This window comes from Dromiciops gliroides, chromosome 2 (assembly GCF_019393635.1).
Source record: "Dromiciops gliroides isolate mDroGli1 chromosome 2, mDroGli1.pri, whole genome shotgun sequence".
In the NCBI taxonomy this organism is placed as follows: domain Eukaryota; kingdom Metazoa; phylum Chordata; class Mammalia; order Microbiotheria; family Microbiotheriidae; genus Dromiciops; species Dromiciops gliroides.
The window spans coordinates 212,081,464-212,101,893 of NC_057862.1; the positions used below are offsets into that span (position 1 = coordinate 212,081,464).

General features: G+C 38.3%; 1 protein-coding gene across 1 annotated transcript in view; it reads right to left on the bottom strand.

Annotated features, from left to right (window-relative positions):
• ITPK1 (inositol-tetrakisphosphate 1-kinase) overlaps positions 1 to 20,430 on the bottom strand; it is a 290,317-nt gene that overhangs the window by 82,656 nt on the left and 187,231 nt on the right. Inside the window, 1 exon segment of the mRNA XM_043983848.1 lies at positions 13,515 to 13,632. Within this exon segment, the coding sequence (XP_043839783.1) occupies positions 13,515 to 13,632 (118 nt within the window).

The window sequence follows — 20,430 nt, forward strand, 5'->3', positions numbered from 1 at the left end:
AACAACTATAGATGATAACTCTACATCCTATGAACTTTCTCATTGAACCTCAGTTTATGTCCAAAAGGGTTGGATTAAATGATCTCCAAACTCTGATATAATGTGAGTCTAAGTAGCCCTTTCAGATGTGCCAAGGGATGCAAATAAATTTTACTCAATTTAGCCTCTGACCCTCAGAAAATTCTACAAGTTAGGAAAACTTTTGGTTTGGCTTAGAGGGACTCCTTGACAAAGGAGAGACTTCATTTTCTTTTAATGTAATAAATATTTTTATTTATGGTTTTGGGTCCCAAGTTTTATCCCTCCTTCCCTCTCTCCCCTGCCCTCTCCCTGAGGCAGCAATCAGATAGGGGTTATATATGCATGATTATGTAAAACATTATCATATTTGTCATTTTGTTGAGGAAAACTTGATTAAAAGGGGGGGGTGAAATTGCTCCCCAGAATGGTTGGATCTTTTCACAGCTCCACATGCAACAGCAGATTAGCGTACTAGCTTTTCCACATCCAATGTTTTCCATTTTTGCTAATTTGCCACTCTGATAGGTGTGAGGTGATACCTCAAGAGTTGTTTTAATTTGCATTACTCTGATCAATAGTGATCTAAAGCATGTTTTATATGATTATAGATAGTTTGGATTTCTTTGTCTGAAAACTGCCTGTTCATATCATTTGACCATTTATCAATTGGGGAATGACTTGAATTTTTATAAATTTGACTCAGTTCTCTATATATTTGAGAAATGAGAGTTATCAGTTATTTGTTTCAAAAATTCTTTCCCAGTTTTCTGCTTCTCTTGTAATCTTGGTTACATTGGTTTTGTTTGTGCAAAAGCTTTTTAATTTTATATAATCAAAATTATCTATTTTACATTTTGTTTTACTCTCTAAATCTTTGGTCTTAAATTCTTCCTCAGTCGATTAATCTTGGATCTTTGGGTTTATCATATACTAGATTACTATAGTCATTTACTATAGTATAATTTCTATCAATTCTATTACATTGACCTACCTCTCTATTTCTTAGCCAGTACCAGATTGTTTTGATAATTACTGCTTTATAATACAGTTTGAGATATAGTACTGCTAGACCACCTTCTTTCCCATGATGCCCTTGAACGTTTTTCCAGATGAATTTTGTTATTTTTTTCTAGGTCTATAAAATATTTTTGGATACTTTGATTAGTATAGCACCTAAATAAATTAACTTAGGTAGGAATGTCGTTTTTATTATATTGGCTCTGCTTACCCATGAGCAATTACCATTTTTCCAATTGTTTAGATATGACTTTATTTCTGTGGAAAGTGTTTTGTAGTTCTCGTCAAATAGTTGCTGTGCTTGTCTTAGTAGGTAGACTCCAAAGTATTTTATGTTGGCCAGAGTTATTTTAAATGGAATTTATCTATCTGTTGTTGCTGGACTTTATTGGTAACATATAGAAATGCTGATGATTTATGTGGGTTTATTTTGTATCCTGCAACTTTGCTAAAGTTGTTAATAATTTCAAGTAGCTTTTTAGTGAGAGGCTTCATTTTAAAAGCAATCTGCAAGATTCTAACCCCCCAGTTTTCACATTAATTTACTAAATGACAATGGTGTAGTAGGAGAGGGAGGAGAAAATAAAACCACTATCTCCCACTCCCCTCTTCTAAACAAGTCACTATGTATGCCTGTTTTCAACTGACAAACATTAATAATACTACTTGTACTTCCCACTTCACAGGATTATTTTGAAGAAAATACTTTGTAAACTTTAAAATGTTACAGTAAATGAGAGTTTTGATTATTATTTGATATATTTCTACTGGTTACCTTTATCCTATTAGACTGTAAATTATCTCAAATGAGATCTAGTAGTCTAAGATGGAGCAGTGGATAGAGCACTGGCCCTGGAGTCAGGAGTACCTGAGTTCAAATCTGTGGCCTCAGACACTTAACACTTACTAGCTGTGTGACCCTGGGCAAGTCACTTAACCCCAATTGCCTCACTAAAAAAAAAAAAAAAGATGTCAAAATTTGCTTTTAGGGTGGCTAGGTGGCGCAGTGGATAAAGCACCGGCCCTGGATTCAGGAGGACCTGAGTTCAAATCCGGCCTCAGACACTTGACACTTACTAGCTGTGTGACCCTGGGCAAGTCACTTAACCCCCATTGCCCCACCAAATAAAAAAAAAAAGATAACCCCCACCTCTTTAAAATCATTTTTACTGACTTCTCACTTAAATTCCTGATTAAAAATTAATATTTAAAAAATGAAGGAGCTTTCTTGCTTCCCGGCCATCTTGACCACAAGGTCTCTGGCTGAGGGTCCTCCCGCACCGCAGGCAGGAAGATGGTGGCTACAAAGAAGACGAAAAAGTTGCTGGAGTCCATCAACTCAAGGCTCCAACTGGTGACGAAAAACGGCAAATACATGCTAGGCTACAAACAGATCCTGAAAATGATCAGACAAGGCAAAGCCAAATTGTTCATCTTGGCCACCAACTGCCCAGCCTTGAGGAAATCAGAGATTGATGATTACACTATGTTGGCCAAAACTGGTGCACATCACTACAATGGCAATAACACTGAATTAGGTACAACATGTGGAAAGTACTACAGAGTTTGTACACTAGCTATCATTGATCCAGGTGATTCTGATATCATTAGAAACATGCCAGAACAGACCAGTGAAAATTAAACTGTACAAAAGTATTCTTTAATAAACTGGACAAAGCTTGTTTTAAAAACTAAAATAAAATAAAAATGAAGTAAAACTTAGGTGTGTTTAATTCCTTCCCATCAACTTTCAGGAGAAATAAGGAAAACTTTTGCATACTATGTAGGCTGTTCTTGGTATATTATTGGCCTATGGCTCACTTTGACACCTGACTCTCATAAAGGTGCAGTGGCACCCGAAGGACACTAGAGGGTGTCCCACTGAGGCACAACAAACATGGCAGAGATTCCATCCTAACTTAACGACTCACAGATTTCAACAAGTTTCCTTGGCTATTTAACTTGAGTTTATTCAATTTTCAGGATTTAGAGCTAAAGAGAGAACCTTGAAGAGAGTATCTAATCCAATTCCCAGATTTACAGATGAATTTAAACAATTGACCCCAAATCAGAGATATTAAGCAGTAGAGAGAATTTGAACTAAGGTTTTTCTGAATCAAAATGCTGGGTTCTTTTATTTCCCAGTAGCATAGAGCTTTCTCCTGATCTCCGCCTTATGCCTGCTGGTCTTTTCTGTTATCCTGAGAGTTCTTAGGGATCTCAGCAAGAGAAGCTAACTACTGATTTTGTAAAAGTTAGGTGTTCACCTAGGCCCTCATCCTAAAACTAACTGGATTTTCTTGGTTATGAATGAAAGAGGTCCCCAGCTTCTCCCTAACCCTTATGAACTCTCAGTTAGCTGGCCTGATAATGATTCTCACTAAACTAAAAAATATATATATTGTCTTCTTATTTGGGGTTTTTTCCTTATTAAATTTTTATTTCAGCTTCAAAACAACCTGGAGGATGAACTCTAAATCTCAATAAAATAAAATAAAATACAGAAAGATCAGAAAAAAAGAATCCTATTCCAGTGAGTTTTGCCCACTAGGGGATCTTTGGTCAATTAAATAGATTATATTAGTAGATAGACAGACAAAAGATACACATACGTGTATATGTGTGTATATATGTGTACACAAACATATGTATGTAAATGTCTCTTCCAGAGTGGAGGGTGGGATAGGGGTGAATAGTGACAGTGTTTTTTGGGGGAAGCACTTGAAACATACAATTCAGGTCACTGAACCCATTTAGAGATGAAAGATACAAACATTTCCCTCCCCTTAGCTAATATTAAGATTTTAAAAGCATTTCATTGTTTCTCATCTCTCTAATCAAACAAGGTAATTATGTGTATTTAATGGGGGAAATGTGTTAACAATGGATGTAAGAAGTATATAGGTTTATCTATTTTCCTTTTTCTTTTACTTTTCCTCTAAGATTAACATAATTCATGAAATGTTAAGAATTTAACATGAAAATATTAATTTGCATATATGTTTATGTGTTTAGTAATCCACCAAAAACTTGAAATTGACAAACTTCTTCCTACTTGCAGCAGATGGTGGCACAGCCTTGAGTTTCAAAAGCCCATGTACCATTTTTGGAACTAGTAAAAGTATGAATTTGTTTTGAGTATGCTTATTTGATACAACTTTCACATTTTTTTTTCTTCCTATGGGGAAAGAGATGGCGACAGGGTTCTCTAAAAACAACAAAGAAAAAAAAAAGAAAATAGGGTGATTGATGCATTTTTAAAATACATAGAAAACAACTAAAGGAACTATTAAGTTTCAAGAAAACAAAGAGAAGCAGAAAGTGACCTCTTTCTGTATGTGTGTGTATATTTTTAAACTCACTTTAAGTAAAAGTTTTGAATTTTCACAGTTAACTTTCTTTTTCTGTTCTCCTTTGTATATGAAAACCATTCTCTTTTTTTAATTCCTAAAATTCAGAATAAAAAAAAAGGAAAAAGTCCAACATAACAGTCCAGTCCTTAGGCAATCTCCCAATTCTTCTCTCACTATATCTAAGAGTATTCAAGTGCTCTCCTCTCCTTTGGGGGTTGCACGTCAGTAAAAAAGGGAGACCATTTTTTACTTTAATATTAAACCTCCCAGTGGTCTCAAAATAAATGGGAGACTCTTAATACTTTGAACTTTTACCTTCTCTAATATAGCAGCCCTTTGCCTCAGTTGTGTTGCTAAAAAGGTTTGTAAAGACTAGATCCATCTAAGAAAATCTTGGATGGATTTTATCTTCATAATTATTAATTCATTATCTGCTTCTCATCCAAGGAATTTGGGTAGAAATGGACTTATGACACTATCCTGATATCATTTGATATATCATGTTCTGTAGACTATTGTACAACAGATGAATAAACTGATTGCCTCATTTGTGTAAATTCAATGAAAGCCATCTTCAGGATAAAAGCAGTAGTAGACAAGACAACATGAATGGCATATACCCTGTTCCTGTTTCCACAAGGTTTTAATTGCTTCTGCTAGATCTCTATATTTTGAAAGCCTTTCATTCCCTGCAGTTTGGACAATGGGAGTACTTTGCTTCATTATTATTCCACATTTCTAAAGAACTTTTACCAAACTATACAAAGTATTTTTTTCACAGCACTCTTGCAAATAGAATTACTTCCATTTTGCAGATTAGGACACACTGAGCCTGAGATACATTGGCAATGATTATCAGAAGAAGAGGCTCAAAACAAGGTTTTCTGACTCCAAGTCCAGCACTCTTTCCTAATTATACCATAAAGCTTATCACATTTGAATACTGAATCACTCTGTCAAGGGAAGGATAACAACACTTGCCCCACTGTATGTTATCCCTTCCACTCTGTGGAGGCTGGGTATGTGCGTTGTCCCTCTGTCCCCCTGCCCCCATCCCCCACAATCCCTACTCCTACCCTGCAATCTGGAAAATCAGCCTAATTTTTTTTGGCCCTCCCTTTATACCAAAGAAGTCTGAATTATTATGGTATTGAAAGATAAAATACATTGATCTTATACAAAACGATATCTATATTTTTATGCATTTCTGAGTTTATAAACTTCTGTGTCATCTGTTGGCCTTAGCATGTCATCTGAGGCTTCCACAAAATTCCCCCCAAATTTCCATTTAATTTCTTATGCCGACCCTCAAGACAGCGGAACTACAAAGGGAAAAGTTGCAGTGTGGAAAGGATAACTATTTGCACTGTATTTCAGGTCTGAATTTTCCTGTTTTCATGAGTCAGGCACATCTTTCCTTAGAAAACCATAGGGTTTTCTAGCCCTTGGCTATGAACGGCAGATACTGGTGAGGGACATGTCAGCAGACTCTATACAAAGCTCCCAACCTGCCCCCTTCTTAACACCCAGATAAGAAACCTTCAATTTTCTATTTTACCCAGGTTAACTCCACACACTGCTATTCTCTTCCCAATTCCCCCCCAACCCCCGCAAGCAATTTATATTAAAAGGCATTCCCGTTCTTTGCTGATATATTCAGTTGAGTTAGCCTCTCTTCCAACAAGGAATTTCTCATGAATATGTTGGAATCATATAGGATATCTCAAAAGAGGTAACAAAAGACGTAACTTTATTACAAATGAAACATAAAATGGGGAGGTGTATGTTCATCAGACATGTTTGTCACTGTCATGAAAGAGATCCAGAACAAAGTCCAAGTCCTATAGTTTGTGGGCTCCTCCAGGTATTCTGATTCATGAATGACATGCTGATTGTATCAAGTCCCATCATGGTGTATAATTTCTTATTTTTTCAAATCAATTAATTAATTTTTATGCATGTGCAATTATGGAAAACATTACTATATTAGCCATTTTGTACAAGAAAACTTGAATAAAAAAGAAAAATGAAAGAGGAAAAAAAAAGGCATTCCTATAAAAGGTATTTCCTTTGCTTAAAGGATGGTCCAGCCTCCTTGATCAGGAAAAGAACTGAAACAGTTATGAAGGTAATTATAATTCCAAGGAGCCTTTAAAAGCTCCATCTTCCAAAACGAAAGCTGTGTCACTTTGAATTGTTTTAATTATACAATGGAACTTAAAATGTAATTAAAGGAGCCTACCATATGTTGAACACAGCTCCCATGCCTCCAGGAGTAACAGAAAAGGAAGTGACAAATCTGCTTCTCTGAAAGTGAACTCGAATTTGACACACAGAACACAGGCTGTTCATGCACATTTTTAATTCACTTATGATTTAGCTACATACCATGCTGATGGAAGATGCTGTAGGCAATGGCATAGTAGGAAAGGACAATGGATTAAGTTCAGAAAACCTGAGTTTTATTCAATCCTTCAAGATATGGCTTAAAATCTTCCTTCTACATGAAGGCTTTCTTCTTTAAAGTTTCAGCTAAAATATCACCTTCTGCTAGAAGTCTTTCTCAGTCTTCCTTAATCTTAGTGTTGCCACCACCATCATCATTGCTAACATATAGTGCCTGCTATGTGCCAAGCACTGTGCTAGAAGCTTTATAAGTATAATCTCATTTGATCCTCACAACAGCTCTGAGAGTTAGGTGCTATTATTAGTAAACTGAGGCAAACAGAGGTTAAGTGATTTGCCTAGGGTCAAACAGCTAGTGTAAGTGTCTGAGAACAGAGCTGAACTGGGCTCTCTTCCTGACTCCAGGCCCAGTGCTCTAACCACTGAAAATATCCCCAGTTTATACATATCTACATAGATACAGATGTACAGATAAATTTTGTTTGTTCATTGTTCTTTGCATGTTGTCTCCCTAATTAGACTGTGAGCTCCCTGAGAATAGGGGCTGTTTTCTACCTTTCAAGATATCCCAAATGCTTAGCAATAAACACAGTGCTTGGCACATAGTTGTTTATTTGTGTCCCACTCTTCATGACCCCACAGAACAAAATATCGATAGGGTTTTCTTGGCAAGGATACTAGAATGGTTTGCCATTTCCTTCTCAAGCGGATTAAGGCAAAGATTAAGTGACTTGTCCAGGGTTACATAACTGGTATATGAGGCCAGATTTAAACTCAGATCTTCCTGACTCCAGGCCCAGCAGCTCTAGCCACTGAGCTATTTAGCTACCTCAGGGCAAATAGTAGTCCTTAATAAATGCAAATTGACTACTGACAGATTGACTGACAAGTCCCCTCAATTGCTAGTTTCCCACCACCCAATTGAACTTGTATTTAATTAGTTTAGTATCTCTCTCTTTATATCTGCTCTGTATCTAATTGATATTATATGTACTTGTTGCCTTTTCCCATTTTGGAAGAAGGGACTCCTTCATTCTTTGCTTAGTCTCCCCAGCATGAGCCCAGGCACAGAGCAGGATTAGAAAAGGCTTGTTGATTTGATTCATCTCTAAGTGAGGAGATGGACAAGAGGATCTCAGAGGTCCCCTAGAACTCTAAGGTTCCATGTTCAAACATGTTCGTTTAGCCTAACAGCGTTCAAAAACCAAAGCCCCAACGTCCCTGTCAGCTCTAAGGGTTGAGGTTCCCTGAAGGATCCAAAGAGATACTATTTGTAAAGCACAGTGCCTGGCACACGGCAGGTACTATAGAAATGTTTATTCATTGTCCCTTACAGGATCCCTTCCAATTCAAACATTCAGTGTTCTAGGGTTTCTTCCAGTTCTAACATTTTATGAAGCTAGACCATGGAATGCACTTGCATCATCTGTTACCTAACTGAACTCAACATTTATTAGTCCAGGGAGTGCAAATGGAGGTGCTTCCTCCCACACCCCCCATGAAAGGCATCAAAGACATGAAGATGTCCAACTATAAAACATACAGTGCTTTTCAAATGGATTTCTTTCTCATGTGGAAAGTTAACATTTTCCAAGTCCTAATGCCTAGGAGTCTTCTAGAGCTAGGTAGGGCCTAACATAGGAGAGGTGCTTCCACGAAGGAAAATGGAATGTTTCCTGTAGCCCACTTCAAATCAGGGCATTCTCTCACCATCAATCCAAATGAGAAAATTTTCCACCTTACTTTTTGGGTGGGAAAACCTGATATATAAATAATTTTTTATTGAAAAGTTATTGTCGGGGGCAGCTAGATGGCGCAGTGGATAAAGCACTGGCCTTGGATTCAGAAGGACCTGAGTTCAAATCTAGCCTCATTGTCCCACCCCCAAAAATATCACTTAGAATTTTTTGTACAGGAAACAGAACCAGGACATTGGCTTAGTCCTGTAGAAGATTCTAACTTGTCCCAGGGATTTCCATTTAATCTAGCCTTCCAAAAGGCCAGGACTATGACTTGCCCTATAGGGCAAGAAGTAGGAAGAAAACCTTCACTCTCCCTAAGAACTTGTAACACAGGATGTTGATAGGGACACTTGACACTAGCTGTGTGACCCTGGGCAAGTCACTTAACCCTCACTGCCCTGCCCCCCCCAAATATATATATAAGTTTTAAAAAAGAAAAGTTATTGTCATAAACTTCTAGAAAAATCTTCTGGAAAACTCAGAAGCATGAATCAAAAGAGAAGCCTGAAAACTGGGGAAAACTGGGAAGAAATCAAGGATTTGAAGCTTGAGGGTCCTTGGAAACGATCTAGTCCAAGAAGTGACAAAGAAGTAGGATTTGAACCAGATCCTCACATTCCAAATCTGGCATTCATTTCCATTGTATTACTCCGAGTTTCATAAGGCATGGCCATTCATTAGAGTTGAGTATCTGACTAGAATCTCTGCTCTGCAACTGAGCCAAAAATGAGAGAGGAAATGATTACTAGGTTGTCCAAATGGGTTTTGAAATAGGAAGAGGCAAAAGGCTTCTGATGGATGCAGAGAGATGACACAATAGATAAGAGTGCCTGTCCTGGAAGACCTAACTTCAAATGTGGCCTCGAACACTTAGAATATGGTTGTCACCTAACTTGTTAGCCTCAGTTTCTTCAACTGTAAAATAGAGATGATAATAATATCCACAGTTATTGTGAGGATCAAGGAAAATATCTGTAAAGCATCTAGCACAATGCTTAGCACACAGTAGGCACTTAATAAATGCTTATTTCCTATTACCCCCACCATGACCTCTGACCAAAGTTAACTTAAGTGTGGACAGAAGATGATCACTTTGTAGTAGAAAGAGGAATGGATTTGGAGTCTGAGGACCTGATTTTGAATCTTAAATGAACCATGGCAAGTCATTCTACAACTTTCCTTCTCTGTGCAATTTAGACTAGATCTGGAATTTTTTCATGGTTCATGGTGAGATTCCTGAGGTTCCATGAAGCGGGGGGAGGCAATTGGAGTTAAGTGACTTGCCTAGGGTCACACAGCTAGTAAGTGTCAAGCGTCTGAGGCAGGATTTGAACTCAGGTCCTCCTGACTCCAGGGCAGGTATTCTATCCACTGCATCACCTAGCTTCCCCCATCTTTGTTTTTCACTAAACTTTAAGTGAAATGTAGTGTTTCTTGCAATTATGAATAGACATAAGCAAACACAGTACCTGTGTTTTTCTCATCTATAAAAATCCCATTTTCCTATCATGTTATGGTTATTAAAGGTGTCTCACTACTATGGTTCTCAGCCAGCAGATCACATGGATTTATTCTTGCCATCTCAATATCACTAGTTTCTCTTATAATCCTATGGACTTTATCTTGTGTATTTTAAAAAAACCCACCATTATTCCCAGAAGGGGCCTCAGGCATCAGCAGACTGTGAAGAGGGTGGCTGACTCCAAACAAGAATAGGAAGTCCTGGCCAAGATGTTCTCTAGAGCCCCTTTCAGCTCTAAGTCCTGAGATCCTAGAATTCTTTCACTGGTGATTCAAAATGACATAAGAGATGAGGGCCAGATGCTGGTCTAAAAAAATAGAAGCAAGGAGGCTTCCCAGGGAATGCCTGATGACAGAAAAGCAAACAAGCTCCTACATAATTTGGACCAATGTATCTACAATTCTGGAATAAAGGAAATCTATGCTGAATGAAAACTCGTCCTTGGTTACACTTTGATACATTACTAACCACCAGGGCTCCATTTTGCCCACCTACAGATCCCCTACCCCCATGAACCATGGAGTGAGCCTGTATACAATGCAAAGTGTTTAAAATCTGGGTAGAGCAAAATTTCGTTTTAGTCATTTTTAAATAAGGAAACTGTTCTCAACTCTGGCCTGCCAAAAGGAACTATTATATATACCCTAATGTTTAAATGGCTTCCAGAGTCAGAACAGGCAAGGGCTTCTGAATGAATAGCCAGTTTTAACAACTCAACCCAGCATAGTCAAGTCAACCCAGGAAGTCAAGACCTTTGACCTTCCTCTTTAAATAATACAAAATTTAAGAATCTAAATGTGAACATAATAACAAGAATATAAGGCATATTCATCTTGAGCCCTCAGAACATTTCCTCTTGGCATGGAATCAATTCAGTCCTTACAGTCTAGTTAACAAGTATTTGTGGAAAGTGCACAGGGTGTGTAGGCCTCTCCCTGGCAATCGTCCAGGCGGGCAAAACAAAATCAAGGACTTTTAACACCAACAGAAACTTTTCACCCTAAAAATTCCCACCTACTATCATCAGTTGCAACTGTCTTTACATGAAGAGACTATTACCAAAAGAGAAGAAGGAAGCAATACATCTGTCTGCAGCAGGTGACTTTCTGGCAACCAGATGTCTTCTACCTGTCCTCCCCCAACCCTCTTTCCACCACCATCACCATTCTCTACCCCACCCCCACAAATCTCTACCTGGATGTATATCCCTATTAGCTTTATGCCATAATACTTTATATTCTATCTGCTGATCCTCAAGTCAACACCGTGAGGTATATACAGCGCAGGTATCCTTATTCCTATTTTCAGATACAAAAACTGAGGCTCAGAAAAGGATGCTTTACTCAAGGTCATATAGGTAATAACTGCAAAAGCCAGTATTCAACCCTATGTCTTCTGACTCAAAATAAAAAACACTATCAAATATTCTACAAATACCAATGAATAAGGGAAAGGCAGACTCTTCTTGAACAGTGGAACTTAAAGGGGTCTCCCTATCAAGATCCTGTGTTACAAGTCCTTAGGGACAGTACTGCTGCTGCTACTACAATAGTAAATGGGAATAATAATAGCAGCTACCTGGCAGAGTTGTTACAAGGATCAAATAAAGTAATATTTGTAAAGCACTTAACACAATGCCTGGCACATAGTAGGTACTTTACAATTAACTGTTACATCATCATCATCAATTATGCGGAAAAGGTGATGTTCTGAATTCCCTTCTTCATAAGAACAATGGAAATGCACTATAACATAATTCAATGTAAAGCAATTTTTTTTTTTAAAAGATAGCTCTTTCTTAGATACCTTTTAAGGGAATTTGATTACATAATCAAAGGCCTTCATTAGAAAGCAGTCTCCAGGGGCAGCTAGGTGGCACAGTGGATAGAGCCCCAGCCCTGGAGTCAGGAGGATCTGAGTTCAAATATGGCCTCAGACACTTGACACTTACTAGCTGTGTGACCCTGGGGAAGTCACTTAACCCCAACTGCCTCACCAAAAACAAACAAACAAAAAACAAAAGAAAGCAGTCTCATCTAGAAAGTTAAGACATAATAGAAAAGGCACATCAGAAAATCTGGGTTAAGGTCCTGTTTTTGCACTTAATACCTATGTGGCTTTGGACAACTCACTTATGGGTTTCTGTGTGCCCATCTGACAAAGGAATAAATGATCTCCAAGTCACCTCTCAATTGTCCCTAACATTCTGTAACTCTGATGCTGTGTTGTTCGTGCTTTCTCCCTCCTCTGAGGGAATCACAGAACCCCACCACAGAAGCAAGGAATCTCAGATGAGTAAGAGCCACAGAAAGCATCTAATCCAATCACTTCCTTTTATAAACTGAGGAGGAAAATAACCCATCGAAGCATCCCACAGTGATCTAACAGAAAGCCAAGCTTAGAACTTAAGTCTCCTGACTACCAGCCTCAGGATTCTTTCAAAAACACCCATATAACCTCCCCATCAGAGGAACAGAGAAATTTCAAAACGAGAGGTCTGATTCTTTCCAGCACAATGCAGCTAATCACTTAATAAATGTCATCCCAAAGAGAAAAGAAGAGGCACCTAGACCCACACACATATGAGGCACATACTTAAGAGTTATTATTCCAAGATCAGGGATAGGGTTACACTGAACCATCTACATTCTATCATCAGATTTCCCTTGTGGCCAAAATAGGCTCAGAGTCCATAATCAAGACAAGAAACGAAATGAGCAGGGAACCCATGTGAGGAGTCCAACATGCCTTTGTTTATTGCCTGAGACTGAAATCACTAAGACCCCAAACACTGTATTTGCATTATCCTGAAACAAGGCTCTTACTGGGTAACACTCAGCACAGAAGAAATGTAATTCAAACATCACCAAGAGTGTTTCCAAAAAAGACAACCTCCTATAAACACACTGGAAGAAAAGAATTCCAACAATACCCAACAGACTGAGTGGTAGATTACCAGTACCAAGAATCCTTGGATGGGCCAGCATTGGGAAGAACAAACAGTACCCTGCAGAAGGCCTTAGTTTACGTAGTCTTGCTGTGCCTTGACTCCTTCCTTGACTTTTTCTCTTTTATGCCCTGTTACATAACAAGACCAGCTGATAGGGCTATTACAAATTTTCAAGATTTCATTGCTAGCCACTTTATATGGGTGATCCAATACCATTTAGAACCTCCCAATATTTATGAAATCATTCAAAGGTTTCATTTTATTGACACAAAAAAAGCAGCTTTCTGCTCTCATTACCGAACCTTGCCTATCTAAGCAGAGAGTATGCCCCACAAGTTGTTTTTCCTGGCCAAACCAAATAGTCACCCAATTAATTTCAGTCAGCTGTGCTTGGAAGCTCCCAAAGAAGATCAAGTTTCTCACATGATTGTCCCACCAGGGATAAGCTAGCCACTCTTCCTCCTGGAAAACAAGGAACTCACTTAGACATAGTATCAACTTACCTTTCATGTAGGCTTCAATCTTTCGAATAAGTTCATAAGATTTGGATCGATCTAGAAGGGTTCTAATGGCAGGGAGGGGATCCAGGATGATGGTCTCAGGGTGAGCATCAATATATTCCTGAAAGGAAAAACATTTTCCTTTGAGAGGAAGCCAGATGTCATAGTAGATAGAATGCTGGACTCAGAGGCAAGAAGATCACGCAATTACTAGCTCAATTTCTTCATTAGTAAGAAGTGGGAATAACAGCATCTAAGGTTGTTGTAAACATAAAAAGAGATAACATGTAAAGCTGTGCTTTTCAAACTATAAATGCTACAGAAATGCTAGTTATGCTGCTGCTGCTTATGATTAAGCAGTGAAGGGTATTTATTTTCAGGAAGCTGCAGTTCAGTCAAAGGAGTCTCATATTCTCTCCAATGATGACAAAATAGCATCTTGATTCAAGATTAACTGAGCTTCCATTAATAACTCTGTAACACCTGAAGGTTTTCAAAGCACTTTCTTCACAACCACATTGTGAAATAGGAGGTACAAGTATGAATGAGTCCCTTTTTACAGATAGGGTTAAAGTCTTTAAAGTCATGAAAAGACTTATCCAAGGTCACAAAGCTACTTTAAAATACTAATGCCAAGTCCAGTTCTCATTCAGCTAAAACATGTTGCCTCTTTATGTGCAAAGTACCAAGTCAGGTGCTTTCAAAGATAAAGGAAGAAAGCATTTTTAATTCAGCACCTACTATGGTTTCAAGCACTATGCTAGGCAAAGGATACAAGAAAAGTGTGACATAATCACTGCCTCCTTACAATACTGTTGGTAGATATAAGAGTCACATATACCAAACAGCTAGAAAATAAAAGACATTTAATCAAGGAGAGGCAAGAAGCTCAGATCTCTCACTCTAGTACAGTCATGACATCAGACCACATTAAGTAAGTCTACAGGTGCTTCCTACTGTCCACTAAGCAAAGTTTAAAAATCCAGCACTTCATTCTTTCTGACTCTATCCCATTTGGTATTTTCTTGGCAAAGATACTAGAGTAATTTGCCATGTCCTGCTCCAGCTCTTTTTTTTTTTTTTAAAGTGAGGCGATTGGGGTTAAGTGACTTGCCCAGGGTCACACAGCAACTAAGTATTAAGTGTCTGAAGCTGGATTTGAACTCAGGTACTCCTGACTCCAGGGTCGGTGCTCTATCCACTACACCACCTAGCTGCCCCTCCAGCTCCTTTTCAAATGAGGAAATTGACACAAACATGGTTAAGTGAATTGCCCGGGGTCACACAGCTAGTAAGTGTATGAGGCCACACTTGAACTGAGGTCTTCCTGAGAAGGCCTGGCACTCTACCCACTGTGCCACCTTGCTGCCATATATTAATATATAGTGTTACAATTCTACATTAATAATAATAACAGCTGACATTTATATAATGCTATGTGCCAAGCACTGTGCTAAGTACTTTACATTATAGTGTTACAATTTGACAGTAATATAATAACAATTATTATAGTTAACATTTATATATTTATACTATGTAACTGGCACTGTGCTAAGTACTTTAAAATTATTATCTCATTTGAGCCTCAAAACAAGTTAGGTGATATTATCATCCCCATTTTACAGATCTTAAAACTGCAAACAGGGTAAGTGACTTGCCCAAAGTCACACAATAAGTGTCTGAGGCAGAATTTGAATGCCAGTCTTCCTTACTCCAGGCCCAACTCTCTACATACTGCCCCCTACATTGCATAGAAGCCTCACCCTCAGAGTCAGGAAAAGCAGGGTTCAAGTCCTACTTCTGACACATAATGGCCATATAATCCTGGGCAAGTAACTTAAACTCTCCAATCCCTTGAGCAACTCTGTAAGACTTTTAAGCTGCAACCCCTGGTGCTGATGTGCATTGATAGAAGGAGCCTCTTAGCTGGGAAAGTTCCAGCCTTGATGAAATCACAAATCCAGAAAAAGGAAATACAGCATTCCCTTGATCAAACTACTAATCACAAAGCCTAAATGACACAATCTAGTCTTGGATTAGCTAGCCAGCAATTGCCATTTCTTTAAAATGCTCATATTGTCTCCATTTATTAATCTGTTCTAGTATGTTGCCAGGAATGGAAATCAAGCTTACTGGATTTTAGTTTCCATGATTCACATCTTTGCCCTTTTTGAAAATAGGAACATTTGGCTATTTCCAGGCTTCTGGCACCAATCTACTTCTCTAGAGGTTCCATGATGACATCTCCAAGTACCTTTATTATGTAATAAATAATTCATCCAGGCCAGGTGATTTTAACACGTTTAAAGGTCTTGCTCTTTTTCAAAGAGTCTTTCACATACATCTTGATAGATGCTCTGTGACATATAAAGGTTAGGATAAATCATCTCCATGTTACAGATAAGTGCACTAAGGCTCAGAGAGGGATGGGGTTTGTCCAAGATCTAACAGCTATCTAGTAAACAAAGCAAAAAAGAAAGTTCTCACACTGAAAATCTAGTGCTCTTTCCATAATATGATGATGCCTCCCCCTGAACACAAATATCTTATCTGCCAGGTTCCTAATCCCAAAGCATATGATATTTTTGATGTCTACTCTATCCTGTCAAGTAGGGAGATCAGAATGGATGGATGATTTAGCAAGCAAAACAGAGGTCTGCTAGTTGTTTTCTTGATTTTCATCTGTTATGATGACATTATTGCCTGGCCCAATGAATACATCTATCCCTTATTTTTATTTATTCTGACTATACCTTTAAATTTTTTTTAAATTCTAAGTTAATAAGTTCATCTTAAACCTCTTTTCACCATCTTCTTGCATCAATAGTCTTCCTCTTAAGAGGACACAATGCATGCCTGTCCAACAACTACACTGCTGGGCATGGACATTCTCCTCTTCCTCCCACTTCCATTACCACATATTCTCATCTCTCCCTCTCCCTCCCTCCAGATGTCTTGCATCCGGGGCAGCTAGGTGAGCAGTGGATAAAGCACCAGCCCTGGATTCAGGAGGAATTGAGTTCAAATCTGGCCACAGATACTTGATACTTACTAGCTATGTGACCCTGGGCAAGTCACTTAACCCTTTATTGCAACACCCCCCCCCAAAAGATCTCTTGCATCTTGAGACCAACCCTATATTAACATCACTTTGAGAAATTTTCGATCTCTAAGGTTCATGTCATTCATTGACATCACTCTGAATCAGACACTGGATACAATCATATCAACTAGCCTCCACATAGCTGCACTTCCAAGTCAAAAGACTTGGAGGCACCAACCAGTTCTGTGTGTCTAGCCAAATCATTTAAATTCTTTCATCCCTTTGCTCATCTGTTTAAAAAAAAAAACCTAGAGAACATAATAGGCCCTACCTTATCTTTGCAAACCTCTTCCTCTGCCCCACTCCTCCTAAACCTAATTTTCATCTGCATTATGACATCTAGGCACTCAAGTCTTACCAAACCCAATCACATTTGTAGGTTACTGATCCTCAGGAAAAATTACACAACCTGGGTTCGCTTAAAAAAAAAAAGTATAATCTAATCTCAATGAGACCCTTAATGCTGCATTGTAACCCCTTTATTCTTCCATAATTAACTGGACCCCACTCTCCACAGTGGCCATTCCAAATCTTCTCTTTCCTTTAGCTTTCCATATGACTCCTTCCCTACTTCTTCTCCTTAGATCAGGGCTTCTTAAAGTTTTTCCATTTGTGACCCCTTTTTGCCCAAGAAATTTTTACACCACCCCGGGTATGTGACTACATACAATAGGTCTACATTAACTGTTGCCAAATTTTTTGCAAAACCCTCATTCAGTTATGCGACCCCATACGGACTCACAACCCACACTTTAAGAAGCTTTGCCTTAAAGGATCTCACCTCCTAATTTACCAAGAAAATAAACATTTGTTGTATGCTTAATTTATCTTATGTTACATCTCAAAATTCATCAACATTCTCCATGCTTTGCTCCTGCCTCAAAGGAAGAGGTAGGTGATCCTTCGTTCTGAAGTCAATTCCTCTATTTGTGCCCTTGATCTTGTCGCCTGGGTGCCAACTCTCTAACCTGCAATTTCTCCCTGCTGTCTACACATGTTCATGAGTCTCTACCATTCGCTTTTTTTTAGTTTAAAACAATACCTCTTTGACCCTACCATTTCTCCTAAAGCTCTCGTCATCTTCTATGTATGCATATGTATATGTTATATATATATATATATATACATATACACACACACACCCACAAACATACAAGCATAGCTAGAAGATTCTGCCTACAATTTGTGTCCTCTCCTCAGCACTCCAACAACTTACAACCCCATTTCTGACCTCAAATTCAGATGAAAGTACTCCCCCTCTCCCCCGCCACCAAAAAAAAGTACCCTCTCCAGCGTTACTGAGGATTTCTTAATTGCTAAATCTGATTGTTTCTTTACCATCCCTCTTGACTAGCTAATATTGTCGATCACCCCTTACTCCCAGGTACTTTCTATTCCCTTGATAGGTGGAGCACTCCTTGCTCTCAGTTCTCTATATATCCAACTGACTCTTCTCAGTTTCCTTTGCTGATTTGAACCACATCCCATTCCTTAATAATGGGTATCCTCCAAGCCTCTAAATCATGGGCTCTCTTCTCTTTCTATATGCTCTCTTCTATTTGGACTCCTAGTTTCTAGTCTCTTCTTCAGTCCATCCTCCAAAAATAATATCAAAATAATCTTCCTAAAATACTTGTCTAACCAGGTCCACACCCTCCAAGAACATCCTGTGTTCAGCTTAGAATTTTAACTCCTTCCTAATCTGGCTCTAGTTAGTTTTTTCCAATCTTCCTTAATATAATTCTCCTTCTAGTACTGTTGTCTATATGTCAGTTTACCATTTTGAATTAAAACTAGCCAATCCCCATCTGGTACCGTGCCTGACACCGAGTAGATACTTAATGTTTGTTGGAAAGAAGTGGACCACATATGGATAGGTAGGTTTGACCCACTTTTAGTCAATAAAATGCAACTTTCTTGAGGGCAAGGCCAATGTCACCTTCCTCTCAACAAGTTTTATTGACTGTTATCACTAAGTAACCAAACTCCAAATTGTTTTCCTCAAAAGCAACACAGAGACATTAAAGTAAGATACTTTTTATTAGTAAGGAGAGAGAGAGAGAGAGAGAGAGAGAGAGAGAGAGAGAGAGAGATCAGATTAATGAAAAAGTTAATTTATTCCAAAATGAGAAGGGAGAAAAACTGGAAAACAGAGAGGAAGGGGGAAATTTCTTATAAGCAGGCACCAAAATAAGCTTTTGACATAATGAATGCTACTTATTTAGTGGAAAAAACTATTCTTAAACACATTCATCAGAGAGAATAAAGTAGCACGGAAAAAAAGAAATTTTCACAAGGGGAAGAAAGAGTTTTTTCCAATGGGCCTATCATCTCCAAGTGGATTTCCTTCTTTAAGACTTTCAGTCTATCTACTGTGCCACAAGCTTCATAAAATTTTAATACTTCTCTTAGAATTACCAAACAAATTGCTTAAAAGGGATATGCACTATGTATTATTGTTTCTCCACTCAGAAAAAGGAAGGATCTGGGGTGTCTCCATAGCAAATGGTAAACACAGTCTCATTTGGAGCAACTGCCAGGTTACTTCTCCAAAATACCATTCCCTGGACTTAAAACTAAAGCCTGGCTTTAACCAGAGACAGAGGAAAAGAGGTTAGAGAAAGGCAGATACAAATAGCTCTGGGATTAAAGGAGGATTTCAGTAGAATCCACAATCATAATAGCTTATAATTATATAACACATAATTATATAGCACATTATGGTTCACAAATCATTTTTCTCAAAACAAACCTGCAGGATAATCAGTGTCATCATCACCCTCTCCTTTCCATCCTTTTACAAAATACTAGAAACACAAAGGGGCTAAATGACCCAAAATCACACAACAAGAATGTGTCAATTCAAACATCTGAATCCAGAGTTCTCAGTTTCACTTTCATCACCACCCACTCACACATGGACCTATTGCAAGTCAGACATTTCATATTGTATTAGAAGGTTATCTCAAAATAGAGCCCATCACTCTATTCAGAGGGAAAAGATTTATGGTGCTAAGGCAAAAATCCAGGAATTGACATCTGATTGTACCTGAAACCTTCCCTATATGCTGTCTTCTCCATTAAAATATGAGCTCCTTGGGAGCAGGGACTATCCTGCTTTTCTCTTTGTATCCCTAAGGCAGACTGTTCTGTACATAATAAGCACTTAATGAATACTTCTTTAATCCAGACAATGTGCTTCTGTAGATACATGATCTCAAGGGTGCCATGTCCAAGATGAGATAAAATTGACCCCATAAAAATTGGCAACATTTAGCCATAAGAAGAAAAGATTTAAGAGTAAAATTCTATCCATCTTGCAGTATTTGCAGGGCTGTCCATTGTAGGATGACCAGATGGCTCAGTGGATAGAGTGCTCAAAGTCAGGAAGACCAGAGTTCAAACACTTACTAGCTTGTGACCCTGGACTAGTCACTTATATCTGTTTGCCTTAATCCACTGGAAAAGGAAATGGCAAACCACTCCCGTATTTCTGCCAAGAAAACATCAAGTTGTAAACTGATTCAACCATTCTGTAGAGCAATTTGGAACTAGGCCCAAAGAGCTATAAAACTGTGCATACTCTTTGACCTAGCAATACCACTACTAGGTCTGTATCCAAAAAAGAGATAAAAAACAAAAAGGAAAAGGGCCTATATATACAAATAATATTTATAACAGCTCTTTTCTGATGGCCAAGAATTGAAAATTGAGAGGATGCCTAACAAATGGTTTTTTTTTCAGAGAAACTTAAAAGGCTTTACATGAACTGATGCTGAGAGGAGCTGAAACAGGAGAACAGAGTAAACAGTAACA